Source organism: Eleutherodactylus coqui, chromosome 1, assembly GCF_035609145.1.
Source record: "Eleutherodactylus coqui strain aEleCoq1 chromosome 1, aEleCoq1.hap1, whole genome shotgun sequence".
In the NCBI taxonomy this organism is placed as follows: Eukaryota; Metazoa; Chordata; class Amphibia; order Anura; family Eleutherodactylidae; genus Eleutherodactylus; species Eleutherodactylus coqui.
The window spans coordinates 4835958-4857607 of record NC_089837.1 but is presented as its reverse complement, the minus strand read 5'-3'; the positions used below and the strand labels follow the sequence as shown (position 1 = coordinate 4857607).

Below are 21650 nucleotides of genomic sequence, written 5' to 3'. Positions count from 1 at the left end.
TCTACATACAACCAGGGTACTGACAACCTATATATGAAGTCTACATACAACCGGGGTACTGACAACCTATATGGGAAGTCTACATACAACCGGGGTACTGACAACCTATACGGGAAGTCTACATACAACCGGGGCACTGACAACCTATACGGCAAGTCTACATACAACCGGGGTACTGACAACCTATACGGGAAGTCTACATACAACCGGGGCACTGACAACCTATATGGGAAGTCTACATACAACCGGGGTACTGACAACCTATACGGGAAGTCTACATACAACCAGGGTACTGACAACCTATACGGGAAGTCTACATACAACCGGGGTACTGACAACCTATACGGGAAGTCTACATACAACCAGGGTACTGACAACCTATACGGCAAGTCTACATACAACCGGGGTACTGACAACCTATACGGGAAGTCTACATACAACCGGGGCACTGACAACCTATATGGGAAGTCTACATACAACCGGGGTACTGACAACCTATACGGGAAGTCTACATACAACCGGGGTACTGACAACCTATACGGGAAGTCTACATACAACCAGGGTACTGACAACCTATACGGCAAGTCTACATACAACCGGGGTACTGACAACCTATACGGGAAGTCTACATACAACCAGGGTACTGACAACCTATACGGCAAGTCTACATACAACCGGGGTACTGACAACCTATACGGGAAGTCTACATACAACCGGGGCACTGACAACCTATATGGGAAGTCTACATACAACCGGGGTACTGACAACCTATACGGGAAGTCTACATACAACCGGGGTACTGACAACCTATACGGGAAGTCTACATACAACCAGGGTACTGACAACCTATACGGCAAGTCTGTATACAACCGGGGTACTGACAACCTATACGGGAAGTCTACATACAACCGGGGCACTGACCGCCTATACGGCAAGTCTGCATACAACCGGGGTACTGACCGCCTATACGGCAAGTCTGTATACAACCAGGCTACTGACCGCCTATACGGCAAGTTTGTATACAACTAGAGGACTGACTGCCTATACAGCAAGTCTGTATACAACCGGGGTTCTGACCTCCTATACGGCAAGTCTGCATACAATGGGGGTACTGACCGCCTATACGGCAAGTCTGCATACAATCGGGGTACTGACCGCCTATACGGCAAGTCTGCATACAATCGGGGTACTGACCGCCTATATGGCAAGTCTGCATACAATCGGGGTACTGACCTCCTATACGGCAAGTCTGCATACAACCAGGGTACTGACCGCCTATACGGCAAGTCTGTATACAACCGGGGTACTGACCGCCTATACGGCAAGTCTGTATACAACTGGAGGACTTACTATATGTCTCTGTATGGCCCGGGTATGGACAGGACTTCTGTATACGATCAGATACTGGGGGTGGTTGCAGGTCTCTCCTATACCTCATGTATATAGGTGCTGTACACTATATGTAGAGCCCACCGCCAGAGTACATGTGTGTATAAGCACTGTGTAGCTGATGTGTTTTGGGGTCCGCACTCCTTGCAGCTCGGGGTCCCCGGCGCTAGGTAGAAACGTTTCTTCTTCTACTTCACAGGGAAAATTCACAGAAGCCGAAGGGGAATTTATTAAAGCCGGAAAACCCAAGGAAGCCGTCCTGATGTAAGATCTGCAGTCCCCGCAAAGCTTTGTCTCGGGTCTTTCTGCACCTCCCCACCCATATCTCCTGCCTCTCCCCCATATCTCCTGTATCTCCACAACCCCCCCCCATATCTCCTGTCTCCGCTCCCCATGCAACCATGTCTCCTGTCTCCCCCCCCTTCCCGCATCTCCTCTCTCCCCCCCCCTTCCCGCATCTTCTCTCTCCCCCCCTTCCCGTATCTCCTTTCTCCCCCCCCTTCCCGTATCTCCTTTCTCCCCCCCTTCCCGTATCTCCTTTCTCCCCCCCTTCCCGTATATCCTGTCTCCCCCCCTTCCCGTATCTCCTATCTCCCCCCCTTCCCGTATCTCCTGTTCCCCCCCCACTTCCCGTATCTCCTGTCTCCCCCCCTTCCCATATCTCCTGTCTCCCCCACTTCCCTTATCTCCTGTCTCCCCCCCCGCTTCCCGTATCTCTTGCCCCCCCCGCTTCCCGTATATCCTACCTCCCCCCCCTTGCCGTATCTCCTGTCTCCCCCCACCTCCCTTGCCATATCTCCTGTCTCCCCCCCACCTCCCTTGCCGTATCTCCTGTCTCCCCCACCTCCCTTGCTGTATCTCCTTTCCCCCCCCCCTTCCCGTATCTCCTTTCCCCCCTTCCCGTATCTCCTGTCTCCCTCCCCCCTTCCCATATCTCCTGTCCCCCCTTCCTGTATCTCCTGTCCCCCCCTCCCGTATCTCCTGTCTCCCCCCTTCCCGTATCTCCTGTCTCCCCCCCTTCCCGTATCTCCTGTCTCCCCCCCTTCCCGTATCTCCTGTCTCCCCCCCCTTCCCGTATCTCCTGTCTCCCCCCCTTCCCATATCTCCTGTCTCCTCCACTTCCCGTATCTCCTGTCTCCCCCCCCCCGCTTCCCTTATCTCCTGTCTCCCCCCCCCCCCCCGCTTCCCCGTATCTCCTGCCCCCCCGCTTCCTGTATCTCCTACCTCCCCCCCCCTTGCCGTATCTCCTGTCTCCCCCCACCTCCCTTGCCGTATCTCCTGTCTCCCCCCACCTCCCTTGCCGTATCTCCTGTCTCCCCCACCTCCCCTTGCTGTATCTCCTTCCCCCCCCCCCTTCCCGTATCGCCTTTCCCCCCTTCCCGTATCGCCTTTCCCCCTTCCCGTATCTCCTGTCCCCCCCCTCCCGTATCTCCTGTCTCCCCCCTTCCCGTATCTCCTGTCCCCCCCCTTCCGTATCTCCTGTCCCCCCCCCCTTCCCGTATCTCCTGTCCCCCCCCCTTCCCGTATCTCCTGTCCCCCCCCCTTCCCGTATCTCCTTTCCCCCCTTTCCCGTATCTCCTGTCTCCCTCCCCCCCTTCCCATATCTCCTGTCACCCCATTCCCGTATCTCCTGTCCCCCCCCATTCCCGTATCTCCTGTCCCCCCCTCCCGTATCTCCTGTCCCCCCCTCCCGTATCTCTGTCCCCCCCTCCCGTATCTCCTGTCTCCCCCCCTTCCCGTATCTCCTGTCCCCCCCCCCTTCCGTATCTCCTGTCTCCCCCCCCTTCCCGTATCTCCTGTCTCCCCCCCCCTTCCCGTATCTCCTGTCCCCCCCCCCTTCCCGTATCTCCTGTCCCCCCCCCTTCCCGTATCTCCTGTCCCCCCCCCCTTCCCGATCTCCTGTCCCCCCCCCCTTCCCGTATCTCCTGTCCCCCCCCCCCTTCCCGTATCTCCTGTCTCCCCCCCCTTCCCGTATCTCCTGTCCCCCCCCCCCTTCCCGTATCTCCTGTCTCCCCCCCCCTTGCCGTATCTCCTGTCTCCCCCCCCTTGCCGTATCTCCTGTCTCCCCCCCCCTTGCCGTATCTCCTGTCTCCCCCCCCTTGCCGTATCTCCTGTCTTCCCTCCCCCTTTCCCGTATCTCCTGTCTCCCTCCCCCTTTCCCGTATCTCCTGTCTCCCTCCCCCTTTCCGTATCTCCTGTCTCCCTCCCCCTTTCCCGTATCTCCTGTCTCCCTCCCCCTTTCCCGTATCTCCTGTCTCCCTCCCCCTTTCCCGTATCTCCTGTCTCCCTCCCCCTTTCCCGTATCGCCTGTCTCCCCCCTTGCCGTATCTCCTGTCTCCCCCCCTTGCCGTATCTCCTGTCTCCCCCCCCTTGCCGTATCTCCTGTCTCCCCCCCCTTGCCGTATCTCCTGTCTCCCCCCCCTTGCCGTATCTCCTGCCTCCCCCCCCTTGCCGTATCTCCTGCCTCCCCCCTTGCCGTATCTCCTGCCTCCCCCCCCTTGCCGTATCTCCTGCCTCCCCCCCCCTTGCTGTATCTCCTGCCTCCCCCCCCCCCTTGCCGTATCTCCTGCCTCCCCCCTTGCCGTATCTCCTGTCTCCCCCCCCTTGCCGTATCTCCTGTCTCCCCCCCTCCCCCTTGCCGTATCACCTGTCTTCCCCCCCTTGCCGTATCTCCTGCCTCCCCCCCTTGCCGTATCTCCTGCCTCCCCCCCCCCTTGCCGTATCTCCTGCCTCCCCCCCCTTGCCGTATCTCCTGTCTCCCCCCCTTGCCGTATCTCCTGTCTCCCCCCCTCCCCCCTTGCCGTATCACCTGTCTTCCCCCCCTTGCCGTATCTCCTGCCTCCCCCCCTTGCCGTATCTCCTGCCTCCCCCCCTTGCCGTATCTCCTGTCTCCCCCCCTTGCCGTATCTCCAGTCTCCCCCCCTTGCCGTATCTCCTGTCTCCCCCCCTTGCCGTATCTCCTGTCTCCCCCCCTTGCCGTATCTCCTGTCTCCCCCCCTTGCCGTATCTCCTGTCTCCCCCCCTTGCCGTATCTCCTGTCTCCCCCCCTTGCCGTATCTCCTGTCTCCCCCCCCTTGCCGTATCTCCTGTCTCCCCCCCCTTGCCGTATCTCCTGCCTCCCCCCCCTTGCCGTATCTCCTGCCTCCCCCCCTTGCCGTATCTCCTGCCTCCCCCCCCCTTGCCGTATCTCCTGCCTCCCCCCCCCTTGCCGTATCTCCTGTCTCCCCCCCTTGCCGTATATCTGTCCCCCCTCCCCCTTGCCGTATCACCTGTCTTCCCCCCCCTGCCGTATCACCTGTCTTCCCCCCCCCCCTTGCCGTATCTCCTGTCCCCCCCCCCCCGTTGCCGTATCTCCTGTCCCCCCCCTTGCCGTATCTCCTGTCTCCCCCCCTTGCCGTATATCCTGTCCCCCCTCCCCCTTGCCGTATCACCTGTCTCCCCCCCCCCCTGCCGTATCACCTGTCTTCCCCCCCCCCTTGCCGTATCTCCTGTCCCCCCCCCCCCCCCGTTGCCGTATCTCCTGTCCCCCCCTTGCCGTATCTCCTGTCTCCCCCCCCTTGCCGTATATCCTGTTTCCCCCCCTCCCCCTTGCCGTATCACCTGTCTTCCCCCTTCTTGCCGTATCTCCAGTCTCCCCTCCCCCTTGCCGTATCTACTGTCTCCCCCCCCTTGCTGTATCTCCTGTCTCCCCCACCCCTTGCCGTATCTCCTCTCAACCCCCCCCTGCCGTATCTTCTGTCTCTCCCCCCCCTTGCCGTATCACCTGTCTCCCCCCCCCCCCCCCGTCTCATTCCCCCCTCTGATTCTCGCCTTCTGCTGAAGAGCATTGAGTCGTACTCCTCCTGTCTCTGCCCTGATATCACCCCTCTGTGTGTCTGTCCTCTTCCTCGGATCAGCAGGCACACAGTGGGGTCAGTCATTCTCCTACATTCCCCCTCTCAGGTACGTCCACAACCAGGACTGGGATGCGGCTCAGAGAGTGGCCGAGCTGTATGACCCAGACAGCGTAGCGGATGTGCTTGCCGGCCAGGCTCGCTTTGTGTTTGAACAGAAAGATTTCCAGAAGGCAGAAACATTCTTCCTCCGTGCGCAGAGACCCGAGCTCGCCGTGAAGTATTATAAGGTAGCACCATATGTCACCGGATGGGTACAGCTGTCCCGAAATTTATTTTGTGCTTTTGTGATTCCTTCTTTTTTGGTCTCCTTCACAGGAAGCGGGCATGTGGAGCGACGCCATCCGGATCTGCAAGGAGTATGTCCCGGCCCTGCTGGAGCAGCTGCAGCAGGAGTACGAGAGAGAGGGCATGAAGAAAGGAGTCGGGTCAGAATCTTCTCACAGGGTGGTCCGTAGCGGGAACTGCTAGTCCAGCTGCATACGGGAAATGTATAGTGGAATGAGGGTCTACATCTCACCTTACGTGTGTGATCCTCTGAATCTCTACACAACTGCATGTATATGGGGTCTTACTTTCTGCTTCTTCACCCAGTAGAGGTGCAGAGGCATTCCTGCAGCAGGCCCGGGAATGGGAGCAAGCCGGAGAATATGCCCGAGCCGTGGATTGCTACCTGAAGGTGAAGGACCTGGACAGCCCGGAGCTTATGGAGAAATGCTGGATGAAGGTATGAGACATTGACCGGCCTCCTCACTTCTCACTCGTTGACATGCTTCTGGACTACTTTGGTAGCTGATTATGTTGCCTTCTCCTGGAGGATGTTGGGTTGGATGGTTGCATGTAGGATAGCCCTGAGTGACGCCATCTATTGGAGAATGTTGGGTCGAGTGGTTGCCTGTTGGCTGGTACTGATGCCTTCTCCTGCAGGATGTTGGGTCAGGAGATACCGGTCAGGTTGTTCTGATTGTTACCTCTGCTGGAGGGTGTTGAGTAATGTGGTTGCCTGTAAGGGTGGGCCTGATTATCGCCTTCTCCTGGAGGGTGTTGGATTAAGTGGTTGACTGTTGGGTGGTCCTGATTGTTGCCTTTCCGGAAGGTTGTTGGGTTGAACAGTCATGATTGTCCCCTTCTCTTAGAGGGTGTTGGGTCAGTTGGTTGCCTGCTGGGTAGTCCTGACTGTCTCCTTCTCTTGGAGGGTGTTGGATTAGGTGGTTGACTATTAAGTGGTCCCAATTCTTGCCTTTTCCTGGAGGGTGTTGGGCAGTCATGATAGTCCCCTTCTCCTGGTGTGTGTTGGGTTAGGTGGCTGCCTTTTCCTGGTGGGAGTTGTGTTGGACAGTCTGATTGTCGCCTTCTCCTGGAGTGTGTCTGGTTCGATGGTTGCCTGCTGGGTGGTACTGACTGTCTCCTAGAGGGTGTTGGGTTGGATGGTCCTGATTGTCACCTTTTCCTGGAGAGTGTTGGGTTGGATAGTTGCATGTAGGATGGCCCTGGGTTGGGTGGTTGCCTGTTGGGTAGTACTGATGCCTTCTCCTATAGGGTGCTGGGTCAGGAGATACCTTTTCAGGGTGTTCTGACTGTGACCTTCTGCTGGATGGTGTTGAACCGTGTGGCTGCCTGTAAGGGATTGATGCCTTTTCCTGGACAGTGTTGCGTTGTGTGCTTACCTGTAATGGTGGGCCTGATTGGGTGTTGGATTAGCTGGTTGACTATTGGGTGGTCCTGAATGTTGCCTTTTCGGGGGGTTGTTGGGTTGGGCAGTCATGATTGTCCCCTTCTCATGGAGGGTGTTAGGTCAGGTGGTTGCCTGCTGGGTGGTCCTGACTGTCTCCTTCTCCTGGAGGGTGTTGGATTAGGTGGTTGACTATTAAGTGGTCCCAATTCTTGCCTTTTTCTGGAAGGTGTTGGGCAGTCACGATAGTCCCCTTCTCCTGGTGGGTGTTGGGTTAGGTGGCTACCTGTAAGGGTGCTCCTGTCTGATGCCTTCTCCTGGCGGGAGTTGTGTTGGACAGTCCTGATTGTCGCCTTCTCCTGGAGTGTGTCTGGTTGGTTGGATGGTTGCCTGCTCGGTAGTCCTAACTGTCTCCTGAAGTGTGTTGGGTTGGATGGTACTGATTGTCGCCTTCTCCTCGAGGGTGTTAGGTCAGGTGATTGCTTGCTGGGTAGTCCTGACTGTCTCCTTCTCCTGGAGTGTGTTGGATTAGGTGGTTGACTATTAAGTAGTCCCAATTTTTGCCTTTTCCTGTAAGGTGTTGGGCAGTCACAATAGTCCCCTTCTCCTGGTAGGTGTTGGGTTAGGTGGCTGCCTGTTGGGGTGGTCCTGAATGAGGTCTTCTCCTGGAAGGAGTTGGGTTGGACAGTCCTGGTTGCCGCCTTCTTCTGGAGGGTGTTGGGTTAGGTGGTTGTCTGTTGGTGGTCCTGATTGTCATCTGTAGGGAGTTGGGTTGGATGGTCCTGGTTGTCGCCTTCTCCTGGAGGGTGTTGGGTTAGGTGGTTGCCTGTTGGGGGTCCTCATTGTCATCTGTAGGGAGTTGGGTTGGATGGTCCTGGTTGCTGCCTTCTCCTGGAGGGTTTGGGTTAGGTGGTTGCCTGTTGGGGGTCCTGATTGTCATGTATAGGGAGTTGGGTTAGATGGTCCTGGTTGCTGCCTTCTCCTGGAGGGTGTTGGGTTAGGTGGTTGCCTGTTGGTGGTCCTGATTGTCAACTGTAGGGAGTTGGGTTGGATGGTCCTGGTTGTCGCCTTCTCCTGGAGGGTCTTGGGTTAGGTGGTTGCCTGTTGGGGGTCCTGATTGTCATGTATAGGGAGTTGGGTTAGATGGTCCTGGTTGCTGCCTTCTCCTGGAGGGTGTTGGGTTAGGTGGTTGCCTGTTGGTGGTCCTGATTGTCAACTGTAGGGAGTTGGGTTGGATGGTCCTGGTTGCCGCCTTCTCCTGGAGGGTGTTGGGTTAGGTGGTTGCCTGTTGGTAACATAGTAACATAGTTTGTAAGGCTGAATGAAGACAATGTCCATCTAGTTCAGCCTGTTTAGCCTCCTGTTTTGTTGATCCAGAGGAAGGCAAAAAACCCCAAGAGCAGAAGCCAATTAGCCCTTTTGGGGAAAAAACTCCTTCCCGACTCCATAATGGCAATCAGACTGTTCCCTGGATCAACCCCTAATAGTTCCTACCTGCCTGTATACCCAGATTAACAAATAATCTTTTGCCATCACCACATCCTCCGGCAGAGAGTTCCACAGTCTCACTGCTCTAACAGTAAAGAACCCCCTTCTGTGTTGCTGATGAAACCTGCTTTCTTCTAGACGTAGCGGATGCCCTCTTGTTACCGTCGCAGTCCTGGGTATAAACAGATCCTGGCAGAGATCCTTGTATTGTCCCCTCATGTATTTATACATAGTTATTTGGTCTCCCCTTAGCCGTCTTTTTTCCGGGGTGAATAATCCCAGTTTTGGTGCCTCTCTGGGTATTCCAGTCCCTCCATTCCATGTATTAGTTTAGTTCCCCTTCTTTGAACCCCCTCCAGCACTGTAACATCCTTCCTGAGCCCCGGTGACCAGAACTGTACGCAGTATTCCATGTGAGGCCTGACTAGTGCCTTATATAGTGGGGGGATAATGTTCTCGTCCCTCGCCCCTATACCTCTTTTACTGCACCCCAAGACTTTATTAGCTTTTGCAGCAGCTGACTGGCATTGGTTGCTCCAGTTTAGTCTACAGTCCACTAGTACCCCAGGTCTTTCCCCTAGCAGTACCCCATTCAGTGTATATTGGTGACATCTGTTTCTCCTGCCCATGTGCAGAACCTTACATTTATCCACATTGGACTCCATTTCCCATCTCCCCCCCCCCCAAGCCCCCGGCTTATCTCAGTCCGTTTGTAGCCGCACATTGTCCTCCGTTGCGTTAATTATATTGTATAATTTTGTATCTGCAAATACTGATATCTTACTGTGCAGCCCCTCTATCAGGTCGTTGATAAATATGTTGAACAGAATAGGGGCCCAATACTGAGCCCTGTGGCACCCCGCTAACGACGGTGGCCCAATCAGAGTATGAGCCATTTATTACCACCCTCTGCCTTCTATCATTGAGCCAATTTTTTACCCACTTACACACGTTTTCGCCCAGTCCGAGCTCCTCATTTTGTATATTAGCCTATTATGTGGCACGGTGTCAAAGGCTTTAGAGAAGTCCAGATATAAGATCAATAGACTCTCCCGGGTCCAGCCTAGAGCTTACTTCATCGTAGAAACTGATCAGATTTGTCTGACATGAGCGACCCTTCATGAATCCATGCTGGTGAGGAGTTATTCCGTTGTTCTCCTTGAGGTACTCATCAATGGCGTCTCTCAGAATCCCCTCGAAAATTTTTCCCATTACTGAAGTGAGACTTACTGGCCTGTAGTTACCAGGCTCACTTTTGGTCCCCTTTTTATAAATTGGAACCACGTTGCCAATGCGCCAATCCAATGGTACAACACCGGTCTTGATAGTGTCTAGAAATATTAGGTATAGCGGCCTAGCTATCACATCACTTAGTTCCTTTAGTATCCTTGGGTGTAATCCATCTGGGCCTGGCGATTTATCGATTTTAGTCTTCTTTAGTCACTTCCGCACCTCCTCCTGCGTTAGGTATGACATATTTTGCGAGGGGGTTTATTTTATTCCCCTGTATCTCGTGTGGCATTTCCTTTTCGTTTGTGAATACGCTTGAAAAGAAACTATTTAATAGATTTGCCTTCCCTCCATCATCTTCAATGATTTCCCCTGCTTTATTTGGTAAAGGGCCAGCGCTCTCCCTGCAAATCCTTTTGCTGTTAATATAGTTAAAAATAGTTTTGGGTTGTTCTTGCTCTCTTTGGCGCCTCCTCCTTGGCAATTTTGACCACAATCTTTGGTGGTCCCGATTGTCATCTGTAGGGAGTTGGGTTGGATGGTCCTGGTTGTCGCCTTCTCCTGGAGGGTGTTGCGTTAGGTGGTTGCCTGTTGGTGGTCCTGATTGTCATCTGTAGGGAGTTGGGTTGGATGGTCCTGGTTGCCGCCTTCTCCTGGAGGGTGTTGGGTTAGGTGGTTGCCTGTTGGGGGTCCTGATTGTCATCTGTAGGGAGTTGGGTTGGATGGTCCTGGTTGCTGCCTTCTCCTGGAGGGTGTTGGGTTAGGTGGTTGTCTGTTGGGGGTCCTCATTGTCATCTGTAGGGAGTTGGGCTGGATGGTCCTGGTTGCCGCCTTCTCCTGGAGGGTGTTGGGGGTAGGTGGTTGTCTGTTGGTGGTCCTGATTGTCCTGGATGGATGATGCGTGTCACTGTTGTATGCATGTCCTTGATGGTCTCTAGCATGTTCTCTCAGGCTCTCCTGATGGGTGCAGGTTGGTTGCATGACTCTGATCTGCTCTCATTCTGCCGCTAGGACACCATGTTGGTTGTTCATTTGTCGCCTTAGATATTTTATGCTGTTTCACCTTCCAGGCAGCTGAATTATCCATCAAGTTTCTGGTTCCAAGCAGAAGTTTGGAGGTGATTCATATAGTCGGCCCTAAGTTGGTCTCCGCTGGAAAACACAATGCGGTAAGGAGCCTTGGGCCTAAAAATTGTCGAGAATGAATTGAGCCAGGCAATACTTGTAGGATAGAGGGGGCCCGGACGTGGTGGGTGGGATGTCTGACTATAAATGGACTGGGGGAAGGCTGGACCCCTCCTGGGTGAGCTGTACCGGGCAGCAGTTGTCCTTTCCTGTTTATGTTGGTGGGGGGTCTCCACCGACTAAAATGATTGTAAGGCCCCTTTTACACGGGCCGATCAGCGTTCAGTGTAAATGCCGACACTTACTGAACAACCAACCATAATCTGTTTGGTTATCGTTCGTCACTCAGTTTCTGCACCCATAAAAACTGAACGACGATCGACCCGTGTAAACAAGCAGCCACGTATGAACCACGGCCAGTTTACTGTGAATGGAGGAGTGCAGGCAGAGCAATCCGCGGCCCCTGCGCCTCCGGTGGCTGGGCGATCCCACGGCCCCTGCGCCTCCGGTGGCTGGGCGATCCCACGGCCCCTGCGCCTCCGGTGGCTGGGCGATCCCACGGCCCCTGCGCCTCCGGTGGCTGGGCGATCCCGCGGCCCGTGCGCCTCCGGTGGCTGGGCGATCCCGCGGCCCCTGCGCCTCCGGTGGCTGGGCGATCCCACGGCCCCTGCGCCTCCAGTGGCTGGGCGATCCCGCGGCCCCTGCGCCTCCGGTGGCTGGGCGATCTCGCGGCCCCTGCGCCTCCGGTCGCTGAGCACTCGTCGCTCCTGAGCTATTCTCGCTGCGACGACTGGCGGTGCATCCATGCCGGACTAGCATCCGTGTAAGAGAACCCCAAGTTAATCAGCCTTTTGTCTTCCCTGTGACTCGTTATCAGGCTGCTGATTTGTATCTAAACATGAGCCTCATTAAGGAAGCGATCGATGCCTTTATAGACGGGGAAGAGTGGAACAAAGCCAAGAGAGTGGCCAAGGAGCTGGACTCCAGGTATAGTGGGGGGGGGGGGTATGGCATCGCTCTATGGAGAAGGTGGATTACACGTGGTGGGGGGGAGTCAGGGACACGTGTTACGGGTGAAGTGACATGTATGAACCTTCCTGTCCATCATATTTTCAGGTATGAACAGTATGTTGATGAGAAGTACAAGGATTATCTGAAGGACCAGGGAAAAGTGGAGTCGGTAAGATGACATTACATGAGTGCTCCACCTGTCCGGTCTGCCGCTCCGTGTCGCCGCCGCCCACCTCTCCTGTCTGCCGCTCCGTGTCGCCGCCGCCCACCTCTCCTGTCTGCCGCTCCGTGTCGCCGCCGCCCACCTCTCCGGTCTGCCGCTCCGTGTCGCCGCCGCCGCCCACCTCTCCGGTCTGCCGCTCCGTGTCGCCGCCGCCCACCTCTCCTGTCTGCCGCTCCGTGTCGCCGCCGCCCACCTCTCCTGTCTGCCGCTCCGTGTCGCCGCCCACCTCTCCGGTCTGCCGCTCCGTGTCGCCGCCGCCCACCTCTCCGGTCTGCCGCTCCGTGTCGCCGCCGCCCACCTCTCCTGTCTGCCGCTCCGTGTCGCCGCCCACCTCTCCTGTCTGCCGCTCCGTGTCGCCGCCGCCCCCCTCTCCTGTCTGCCGCTCCGTGTCGCCGCCGCCCCCCTCTCCTGTCTGCCGCTCCGTGTCGCCGCCGCCCCCCTCTCCTGTCTGCCGCTCCGTGTCGCCGCCGCCCCCCTCTCCTGTCTGCCGCTCCGTGTCGCCGCCGCCCCCCTCTCCGGTCTGCCGCTCCGTGTCGCCGCCGCCCACCTCTCCTGTCTGCCGCTCCGTGTCGCCGCCGCCCCCCTCTCCTGTCTGCCGCTCCGTGTCGCCGCCGCCCCCCTCTCCTGTCTGCCGCTCCGTGTCGCCGCCGCCCCCCCCCCTCTCCGGTCTGCCGCTCCGTGTCGCCGCCGCCCCCCTCTCCGGTCTGCCGCTCCGTGTCGCCGCCCACCTCTCCGGTCTGCCGCTCCGTGTCGCCGCCCACCTCTCCGGTCTGCCGCTCCGTGTCGCCGCCGCCCACCTCTCCTGTCTGCCGCTCCGTGTCGCCGCCGCCCCCCTCTCCTGTCTGCCGCTCCGTGTCGCCGCCGCCCCCCTCTCCTGTCTGCCGCTCCGTGTCGCCGCCGCCCCCCCCCCTCTCCGGTCTGCCGCTCCGTGTCGCCGCCGCCCCCCTCTCCGGTCTGCCGCTCCGTGTCGCCGCCGCCCCCCTCTCCGGTCTGCCGCTCCGTCCCATCCTTCCTCTGTACTTTCCTATTTCATTCTTAATATTGATGTGTTTTGTTGCAGCTGGTGGGGGTTGATGTTGTGGCGGCTCTAGACATGTACGCTGACCGCGGGCAGTGGGAGAAGTGTATAGATATCGCTGGGAAGCAGGTAAGGAGTGTCTGCGGAGGGAGGTGGTTCCTGCAGGGTAGGGAGCGCTGATCCTTACTGCAGATCTCCTGTACTGAGCCGTCTGACCTCTGGGTGTCTGTGGAGGGTGGTGGTTCCTCAGGGTAGGGAGCGCTGATCCTTACTGCAGATCTCCTGTGCTGCGCCGTCTGACCTCTGGGTGTCTGTGGAGGGTGGTGGTTCCTCAGGGTAGGGAGCGCTGATCCTTACTGCAGACCTCCTGTGCTGCGCCGTCTGACCTCTGGGTGTCTGTATCACAGAACTACAAGGTCCTCCACAAGTATGTCGCCCTGTTTGCTACCCACCTCATCAAGGACGGGAACTGGGAGAAGGCTCTGGCCTTGTATGTGCAGCACGGATCCCCCGCCAACGCCCAGGTAGGTGATCCTGTCCCGCCCCTTGTCCCGCCCCCTGCCCCGCCCCGTCCGTTACTTTCGCACTTGATGACATTTGTGATGTATTTTCTCATCCAGAACTTCAACATTTATAAACGGATCTTCACAGAAATGGTGAACAGCGCCGGCATGAACTGCGCCGAAGTCTACCACGCCTGGGCCAACCTGCGGGACATGCTGCACAACCTGGTAAGAGGGGGGAGGGGCGGCGGTGGGCCGGGGGTCTCTGGACGCTCCCAACCATCTCTTCTCATTGACAGTGTGAGAATCTGGTGAAGTCCAGCGAGGCCAACTCTCCGGCTCACCAGGAGTTTGAGCACATGATGCTGATCGCCCACTACTACTCCACCCGCTCCGCAGCGCAAGGAGTCCCCCAGCTGGTGAGCGCCCGCTGACCCCGCCGCCGTGTCGCCGGCAGCTCTTCACCCTACTCACATGTTGACTTTTTCCCTAATCTCAGGACGTTATAGCTGCCAAACTCTGCATCTCCCTCCTGCGCCGCACGGACCTCCTCCCGGCGGACAAGGCCTTCTACGAGGCTGGGATGGCGGCCAAGGTAACGTCATACGTGTGGCGGGCGGATGAAAACTGGCGCAAAGGTGGAGCAGTGGGCGATGGCAACCACATGGGTGTCACTGTACGCCTGGCCGGAAGCAGGCGTGGCGAGGGCCGGCTGTGAGAACACCGATCCCTGCTGTTAACCCCTTACATGCCACGGCCAGTGTAAAGGACTCACAGAGCGAGGGCGATTCCATAGCAGCCGCATCCCAGACAGCGGCTCCCAGATCAGTCCTGGCCTGCGCTGGCCGTGCGAACTGATCCGAGCATTGCATGAAAAAACAAACAAACAGTTTTTGCGCACTTTTCCCTCTTTGTTTAAAAAAAACTTGTACCCCCCCACCGCTTCGGCGCCGCTGCATCCAGAATGGTCGGTCCAATAAAAGGAGCAGACACTCACACTCAAATGCTTTATATAATTCCGGTCATGTGATCACTGCACCCCACCTGATGGGACCTAGGCCGGCCTCACACGGGCAAGACGATCGTGTGGGATTTGTGCGCTGCGTGATGTCTTCCCGCAGGGCTCCGTGGTGCGATGCAGGAGACTCATCGCTGCAGGCTCCATGTTTTCAGCGCCGACCCCGTTGAAAACAATGAGGGGTCTCTGCGTTTCCCTGCTGCCGCTGTGACAGCCCCACCGGAGGGTCCCTGCACCCCCACAGGGATGCAAGGCTGTTTCCACGTGGAGTTAAAGGGTCTTCCAGTCACAGAAGGTCAGTATTCATAGACAATGGCTTGTGTGCCCACATAGGTGAAGTGATGTCACACCCCCGGCCTGCGTGTCACCGCTACGCGTCACATCCTCCATTTACGTCACTCGGCTGGGCTTACAGTAAGTAGTGGCTCAATGATATAAAGTTCAGCCAGTCTGCACAGTTCAGCCCCTTCCCGCCCCGTGACATACATGTCCATCATGGGAGGGAAGAGGCTACCTGTTGGGCTCCTGCTGTGATGTTGCCGGCCCTCGGCCACCCAGTGTTGGAGGATTGCCGAGGCTTCTAATGGTAAAGAGTACATCTAATACGAGAAGCAGGCAGAAAAGGGGATCTGCAGTGCTCTGGTCTCTCCTCCCATCCACTTCCGTCTGTGCAGAGCGGGTGTGAAGTTAGGGAAAGCAGGCAGAAGAGACTATCTGCAGTGCTCCGGTCTCTCCTGCAGCCCCACTTCAGTCTGTGCAGAGCAGTGGTGGGGGTAAGCAGGCAAAAGACACTATCTGTAGTGCTCCGGTCTCTCCTCCAGCCTCACTTCAGTCTGTGCAGAGCAAGGGTAGGGGGAAAGCAGGCAGAAGAGACGATCTGCAGTGCTCCTCTCTCTCCTCTGGCCCCACTTCAGTCTGTGCAGAGCGCGGGTGGCGGGAAAAAAGCAGGCAGAAGAGACGATCTGCAGTGCTCCGGTCTCTCCTGCAGCCCCACTTCCGTCTGTGCAGAGAAGTGGTGGGGTGGGGGAAAGCAGGCAGAAGAGACGATCTGGAGTGCTCCTGTGTCTCCTCCGGGCCATCCTTCAGATTCCAGCCTTATCGTGTAAATGCTGCCGACTGAAGGACAAATGAGAATAGATTTGCTTCTCGTTCATCGTTTATGCATGTAGGGGATTGAAGGACGGCTCGGCCCGTGTAACTGCAGGCAGGTGTGCAATTCTGTGCAATTCTGGCCCTGTTTTTTCTCTGCCGCACACTGCAGTATGAGAGTACTGCAGTGTATTATCAGTCATAAGATCACAGGTTAAAGGGACACAAAAAGGGTTTTAGAAAATAAAAAGAGCATCCCATTTTTCTTGCAGTTCTCCCTTTCTTGTTGTTGTGCGTCTGTAGCAGCCGATAGAAGTCCGTGAACTCGGTTGTATCCTGCCTGCCAAAGGCTGTTTACAGAAATACAACTGCTTTTTTTTATTCATTTTGCTTCCCAAAAATGCAATAAAAGTGATAAAAAAATCCATGTGTACCCAAAATGGTGCCAATAATAACAACACGCGGCCCTGTTGGCGCCATGGCCATGTGCCGCAGGACCGCTACATGTCTTGTTCTCGGGGGTCGATCGTCTCCGATTCGGAAAAGCTTGTTTATCAATGAAAAAATAAAATTGTTTGCTAAAAGTCGGAGGCAGAAGCCCCTGAGGGGTGCAGGGGGGGGGGGGAGCAGCGGGGGGGGGGGGGAGGGGGGTGCAGGGGGGGGGGGGGAGCAGCGGGGGCTCGCTCCGGACACGCTCTCCACTCTTTGCAGCAGTCTTACTATTTGTGCCACTGGCTCCAGCCTCCTCCCTCTCTCCTACCATGTCTGTCTGTCTTTGTTCCTGCAGGCGATGGGTTGGGAAAACTCGGCCTTCATCTTCTTGAACAGATTTTTGGACCTGGTAGATGTAAGTGACAGCAAGGGGGGGGGGAGGGTCCATCCATCCAATGGGGGGCTGCAGAGCATAAGGGTGGAGGATTGGATGCTTCGGACGAACTATAGGGGTATTGCAGGGAAGGGGTCTGTCTCCCAGCATTCCCCTTGTGACGTGGTGTATGAGGTCACACTGGTGCATGCTGGGGCGCACAATCGGACTGTTACATGGCTGCCTCTGTTCTGTCCTCCACAGGCCATCGAGGAGGGGAATCTGGACGCCCTCGACCATTCCGATTTTCAGTTGACAGATATTCCCTTCGAAGTTCCGCTCCCTGCAAAGCAGCACATTCCGGTGAGAGGACCTAGCCATTGGGATGTCTCTCTCCCACAACACAACCCATCTCCACTTCACCCCTGCTGTCCCTGGCCCATCTACTACCCAACGTGTCTCTGCCTCACCCTGCTGTCCCATCTACTACCCAACATGTCTCTGCCTCACCCTGCTGTCCCTTCTACTACCCAACATGTCTCTGCCTCACTCTGCATTCCCCGTCCCATCTACTACACAACATGTCTCTGTCTCACTCTGCTGTCCCATCTACTACACAACATGTCTCTACTTCATCCTGCTGTCCCTTCTACTACACAACATGTCTCTGCCTCACCCTGCTGTCCCATCTACTACCCAACATGTCTCTGCCTCACCCTGCTGTCCCCGTCCCATCTACTACACAGCATGTCTCTGCTTCACTCTGCTGTCCCATCTACTACACAACATGTCTCTGCCTCACCCTGCTGTCCCATCTACTACCCAACATGTCTCTGCCTCACCCTGCTGTCCCTGGCCCATCTACTACCCAACGTGTCTCTGCCTCACCCTGCTGTCCCATCTACTACCCAACATGTCTCTGCCTCACCCTGCTGTCCCATCTACTACCCAACATGTCTCTGCCTCACCCTGCTGTCCCCGTCCCATCTACTACACAACATGTCTCTGCCTCACTCTGCTGTCCCTTCTACTACACAACATGTCTCTGCCTCACCCTGCTGTCCCATCTACTACACAACATGTCTCTGCCTCACCCTGCTGTCCCTTCTACTACCCAACATGTCTCTGCCTCACCCTGCTGTCCCTTCTACTACCCAACATGTCTCTGCCTCACCCTGCTGTCCCCGTCCCATCTACTACACAGCATGTCTCTGCTTCACTCTGCTGTCCCATGTACTACACAACATGTCTCTGCCTCACCCTGCTGTCCCATCTACTACCCAACATGTCTCTGCCTCACCCTGCTGTCCCATCTACTACCCAACATGTCTCTGCCTCACCCTGCTGTCCCTGTCCCATCTACTACACAACATGTCTCTGCCTCACCCTGCTGTCCCCGTCCCATCTACTACACAACATGTCTCTGCCTCACTCTGCTGTCCCCGTCCCATCTACTACACAGCATGTCTCTGCTTCACTCTGCTGCCCCATCTGCTACACAACATGTCTCTGCCTCACTCTGCTGTCCCCGTCCCATCTACTACACAGCATGTCTCTGCTTCACTCTGCTGTCCCATCTACTACACAACATGTCTCTGCCTCACCCTGCTGTCCCATCTACTACCCAACATGTCTCTGCCTCACCCTGCTGTCCCATCTACTACACAACATGTCTCTGCCTCACCCTGCTGTCCCCGTCCCATCTACTACACAACATGTCTCTGCCTCACCCTGCTGTCCCCGTCCCATCTACTACACAACATGTCTCTGCCTCACCCTGCTGTCCCTGTCCCATCTAATACACAACATGTCTCTGCCTCACTCTGCTGTTCCATCTACTACACAACATGTCTCTGCTTCATCCTGCTGTCCCATCTACTACACAACATGTCTCTGCCTCACCCTGCTGTCCCATCTACTACACAACATGTCTCTGCCTCACCCTGCTGTCCCATCTACTACCCAACATGTCTCTGCCTCACTCTGCTGTCCCATCTACTACACAACATGTCTCTGCCTCACCCTGCTGTCCCCGTCCCATCTACTACACAACATGTCTCTGCCTCACTCTGCTGTCCCCGTCCCATCTACTACACAGCATGTCTCTGCCTCACTCTGCTGTCCCCGTCCCATCTACTACACAGCATGTCTCTGCCTCACTCTGCTGTCCCCGTCCCATCTACTACACAACATGTCTCTGCCTCACCCTGCTGTCCCATCTACTACCCAACATGTCTCCGCCTCACTCTGCAGTCCCATCTACTACACAACATGTCTCTGCTTCACTCTGCTGTCCCATCTACTACACAACATGTCTCTGCTTCACTCTGCTGTCCCCGTCCCATCTACTACACAACATGTCTCTGCCTCACCCTGCTGTCCCATCTACTACCCAACATGTCTCTGCTTCACCCTGCTGTCCCATCTACTACCCAACATGTCTCTGCCTCACCCTGCTGTCCCTTCTACTACACAACATGTCTCTGCTTCACTCTGCTGTCCCATCTACTACACAACATGTCTCTGCTTCACTCTGCTATCCCATCTACTACACAACATGTCTCTGCCTCACCCTGCTGTCCCATCTACTACCCAACATGTCTCTGCCTCACTCTGCTGTCCCCGTCCCATCTACTACCCAACATGTCTCTGCTTCACTCTGCTGTCCCATCTACTACCCAACATGTCTCTGCCTCACCCTGCTGTCCCTTCTACTACCCAACATGTCTCTGCTTCACCCTGCTGTCCCCGTCCCATCTACTACCCAACATGTCTCTGCCTCACCCTGCTGTCCCTGGCCCATCTACTACACAACATGTCTCTGCCTCACCCTGCTGTCCCATCTACTACACAACATGTCTCTGCTTCACTCTGCTGTCCCATCTACTACACAACATGTCTCTGCCTCACCCTGCTGTCCCATCTACTACACAACATGTCTCTGCCTCACTCTGCTGTCCCCGTCCCATCTACTACACAACATGTCTCTGTCTCACCCTGCTGTCCCCGTCCCATCTACTACACAACATGTCTCTGCCTCACCCTGCTGTCCCCGTCCCATCTACTACCCAACATGTCTCTGCTTCACTCTGCTGTCCCCGTCCCATCTACTACCCAACATGTCTCTGCCTCACCCTGCTGTCCCATCTACTACCCAACATGTCTCTGCCTCACCCTGCTGTCCCATCTACTACCCAACATGTCTCTGCCTCACCCTGCTATCCTATCTACTACCCAACATGTCTCTGCTTCACTCTGCTGTCCCTGTCCCATCTACTACACAACATGTTTCTGCCTCACCCTGCTGTCCCATCTATTACCCAACATGTCTCTGCCTCACCCTGCTGTCCCATCTACTACCCAACATGTCTCTGCTTCACTCTGCTATCCCTTCTACTACCCAACAGGTCTCTGCTTCACTCTGCTGTCCCTTCTACTACACAACATGTCTCTGTCTCACCCTGCTGTCCCCTTCCCATCTACTACACAACATGTCTCGGCCTCACACTGCTGTCCCATCTACTACACAACATGTCTCTGTCTCACCCTGCTGTCCCTGTCCCATCTACTACCCAACATGTCTCTGTCTCACCCTGCTGTCCCTGTCCCATCTACTACCCAACATGTCTCTGTCTCACCCTGCTATCCCCCTCCCATCTACTACACAACATGTCTCTGCCTCACTCTGCTGTTCCATCTACTACACAACATGTCTCTGCTTCATCCTGCTGTCCCATCTGCTACACAACATCTCTGCCTCACCCTGCTGTCCCATCTACTACACAACATGTCTCTGCCTCACCCTGCTGTCCCATCTACTACCCAACATGTCTCTGCCTCACTCTGCTGTCCCATCTACTACACAACATGTCTCTGACTCACCCTGCTGTCCCCGTCCCATCTACTACACAACATGTCTCTGCCTCACTCTGCTGTCCCCGTCCCATCTACTACACAGCATGTCTCTGCCTCACTCTGCTGTCCCCGTCCCATCTACTACACAGCATGTCTCTGCCTCACTCTGCTGTCCCCGTCCCATCTACTACACAGCATGTCTCTGCTTCACTCTGCTGTCCCATCTACTACACAGCATGGCTCTGCTTCACTCTGCTGTCCCATCTACTACCCAACATGTCTCTGCTTCACTCTGCTGTCCCATCTACTACACAACATGTCTCTGCCTCACCCTGCTGTCCCATCTACTACCCAACATGTCTCTGCCTCACCCTGCTGTCCCTTCTACTACACAACATGTCTCTGCTTCACTCTGCTGTCCCATCTACTACACAACATGTCTCTGCTTCACTCTGCTATCCCATCTACTACACAACATGTCTCTGCCTCACCCTGCTGTCCCTTCTACTACCCAACATGTCTCTGCTTCACCCTGCTATCCCCGTCCCATCTACTACCCAACATGTCTCTGCCTCACCCTGCTGTCCCTGGCCCATCTACTACACAACATGTCTCTGCCTCACCCTGCTGTCCCATCTACTACACAACATGTCTCTGCTTCACTCTGCTGTCCCATCTACTACACAACATGTCTCTGCCTCACCCTGCTGTCCCATCTACTACACAACATGTCTCTGCCTCACCCTGCTGTCCCATGTACTACACAACATGTCTATGTCTCACCCTGCTGTCCCCGTCCCATCTACTACACAACATGTCTCTGCCTCACCCTGCTGTCCCCGTCCCATCTACTACCCAACATGTCTCTGCTTCACTCTGCTGTCCCCGTCCCATCTACTACCCAACATGTCTCTGCCTCACCCTGCTGTCCCATCTACTACCCAACATGTCTCTGCCTCACCCTGCTGTCCCATCTACCACCCAACATGTCTCTGCTTCACTCTGCTGTCCCTTCTACTACCCAACAGGTCTCTGCTTCACTCTGCTGTCCCTTCTACTACACAACATGTCTCTGTCTCACCCTGCTGTCCCCTTCCCATCTACTACACAACATGTCTCTGCCTCACCCTGCTGTCCCAACTACTACCCAACATGTCTCTGCTTCACTCTGCTTTCCCTTCTACTACCCAACATGTCTCTGCCTCACCCTGCTGTCCCATCTACTACACAACATGTCTCTGTCTCACCCTGCTGTCCCTGTCCCATCTACTACCCAACATGTCTCTGTCTCACCCTGCTGTCCCTGTCCCATCTACTACCCAACATGTCTC

The 21650-nt window shown here is 55.9% G+C and overlaps 1 protein-coding gene across 2 annotated transcripts in view; it reads left to right on the top strand.

Moving 5' to 3' along the window:
• Positions 1–21650, top strand: part of IFT172 (intraflagellar transport 172) — a 113063-nt gene that overhangs the window by 76618 nt on the left and 14795 nt on the right. The window contains exons 32-45 of one of the 2 annotated variants that reach the window (XM_066594342.1): positions 1589–1653; positions 5332–5512; positions 5601–5710; positions 5880–6009; positions 10743–10841; positions 11675–11784; positions 11914–11977; positions 13092–13178; positions 13457–13573; positions 13670–13780; positions 13852–13971; positions 14052–14147; positions 16447–16506; positions 16729–16827. In XM_066594342.1, the coding sequence (XP_066450439.1) occupies positions 1589–1653; positions 5332–5512; positions 5601–5710; positions 5880–6009; positions 10743–10841; positions 11675–11784; positions 11914–11977; positions 13092–13178; positions 13457–13573; positions 13670–13780; positions 13852–13971; positions 14052–14147; positions 16447–16506; positions 16729–16827 (1449 nt within the window). Of the gene's footprint in view, positions 1–1588; positions 1654–5331; positions 5513–5600; positions 5711–5876; positions 6010–10742; positions 10842–11674; positions 11785–11913; positions 11978–13091; positions 13179–13456; positions 13574–13669; positions 13781–13851; positions 13972–14051; positions 14148–16446; positions 16507–16728; positions 16828–21650 lie in introns of both variants that reach the window. The other variant, XM_066594341.1, reaches the window with a different exon arrangement.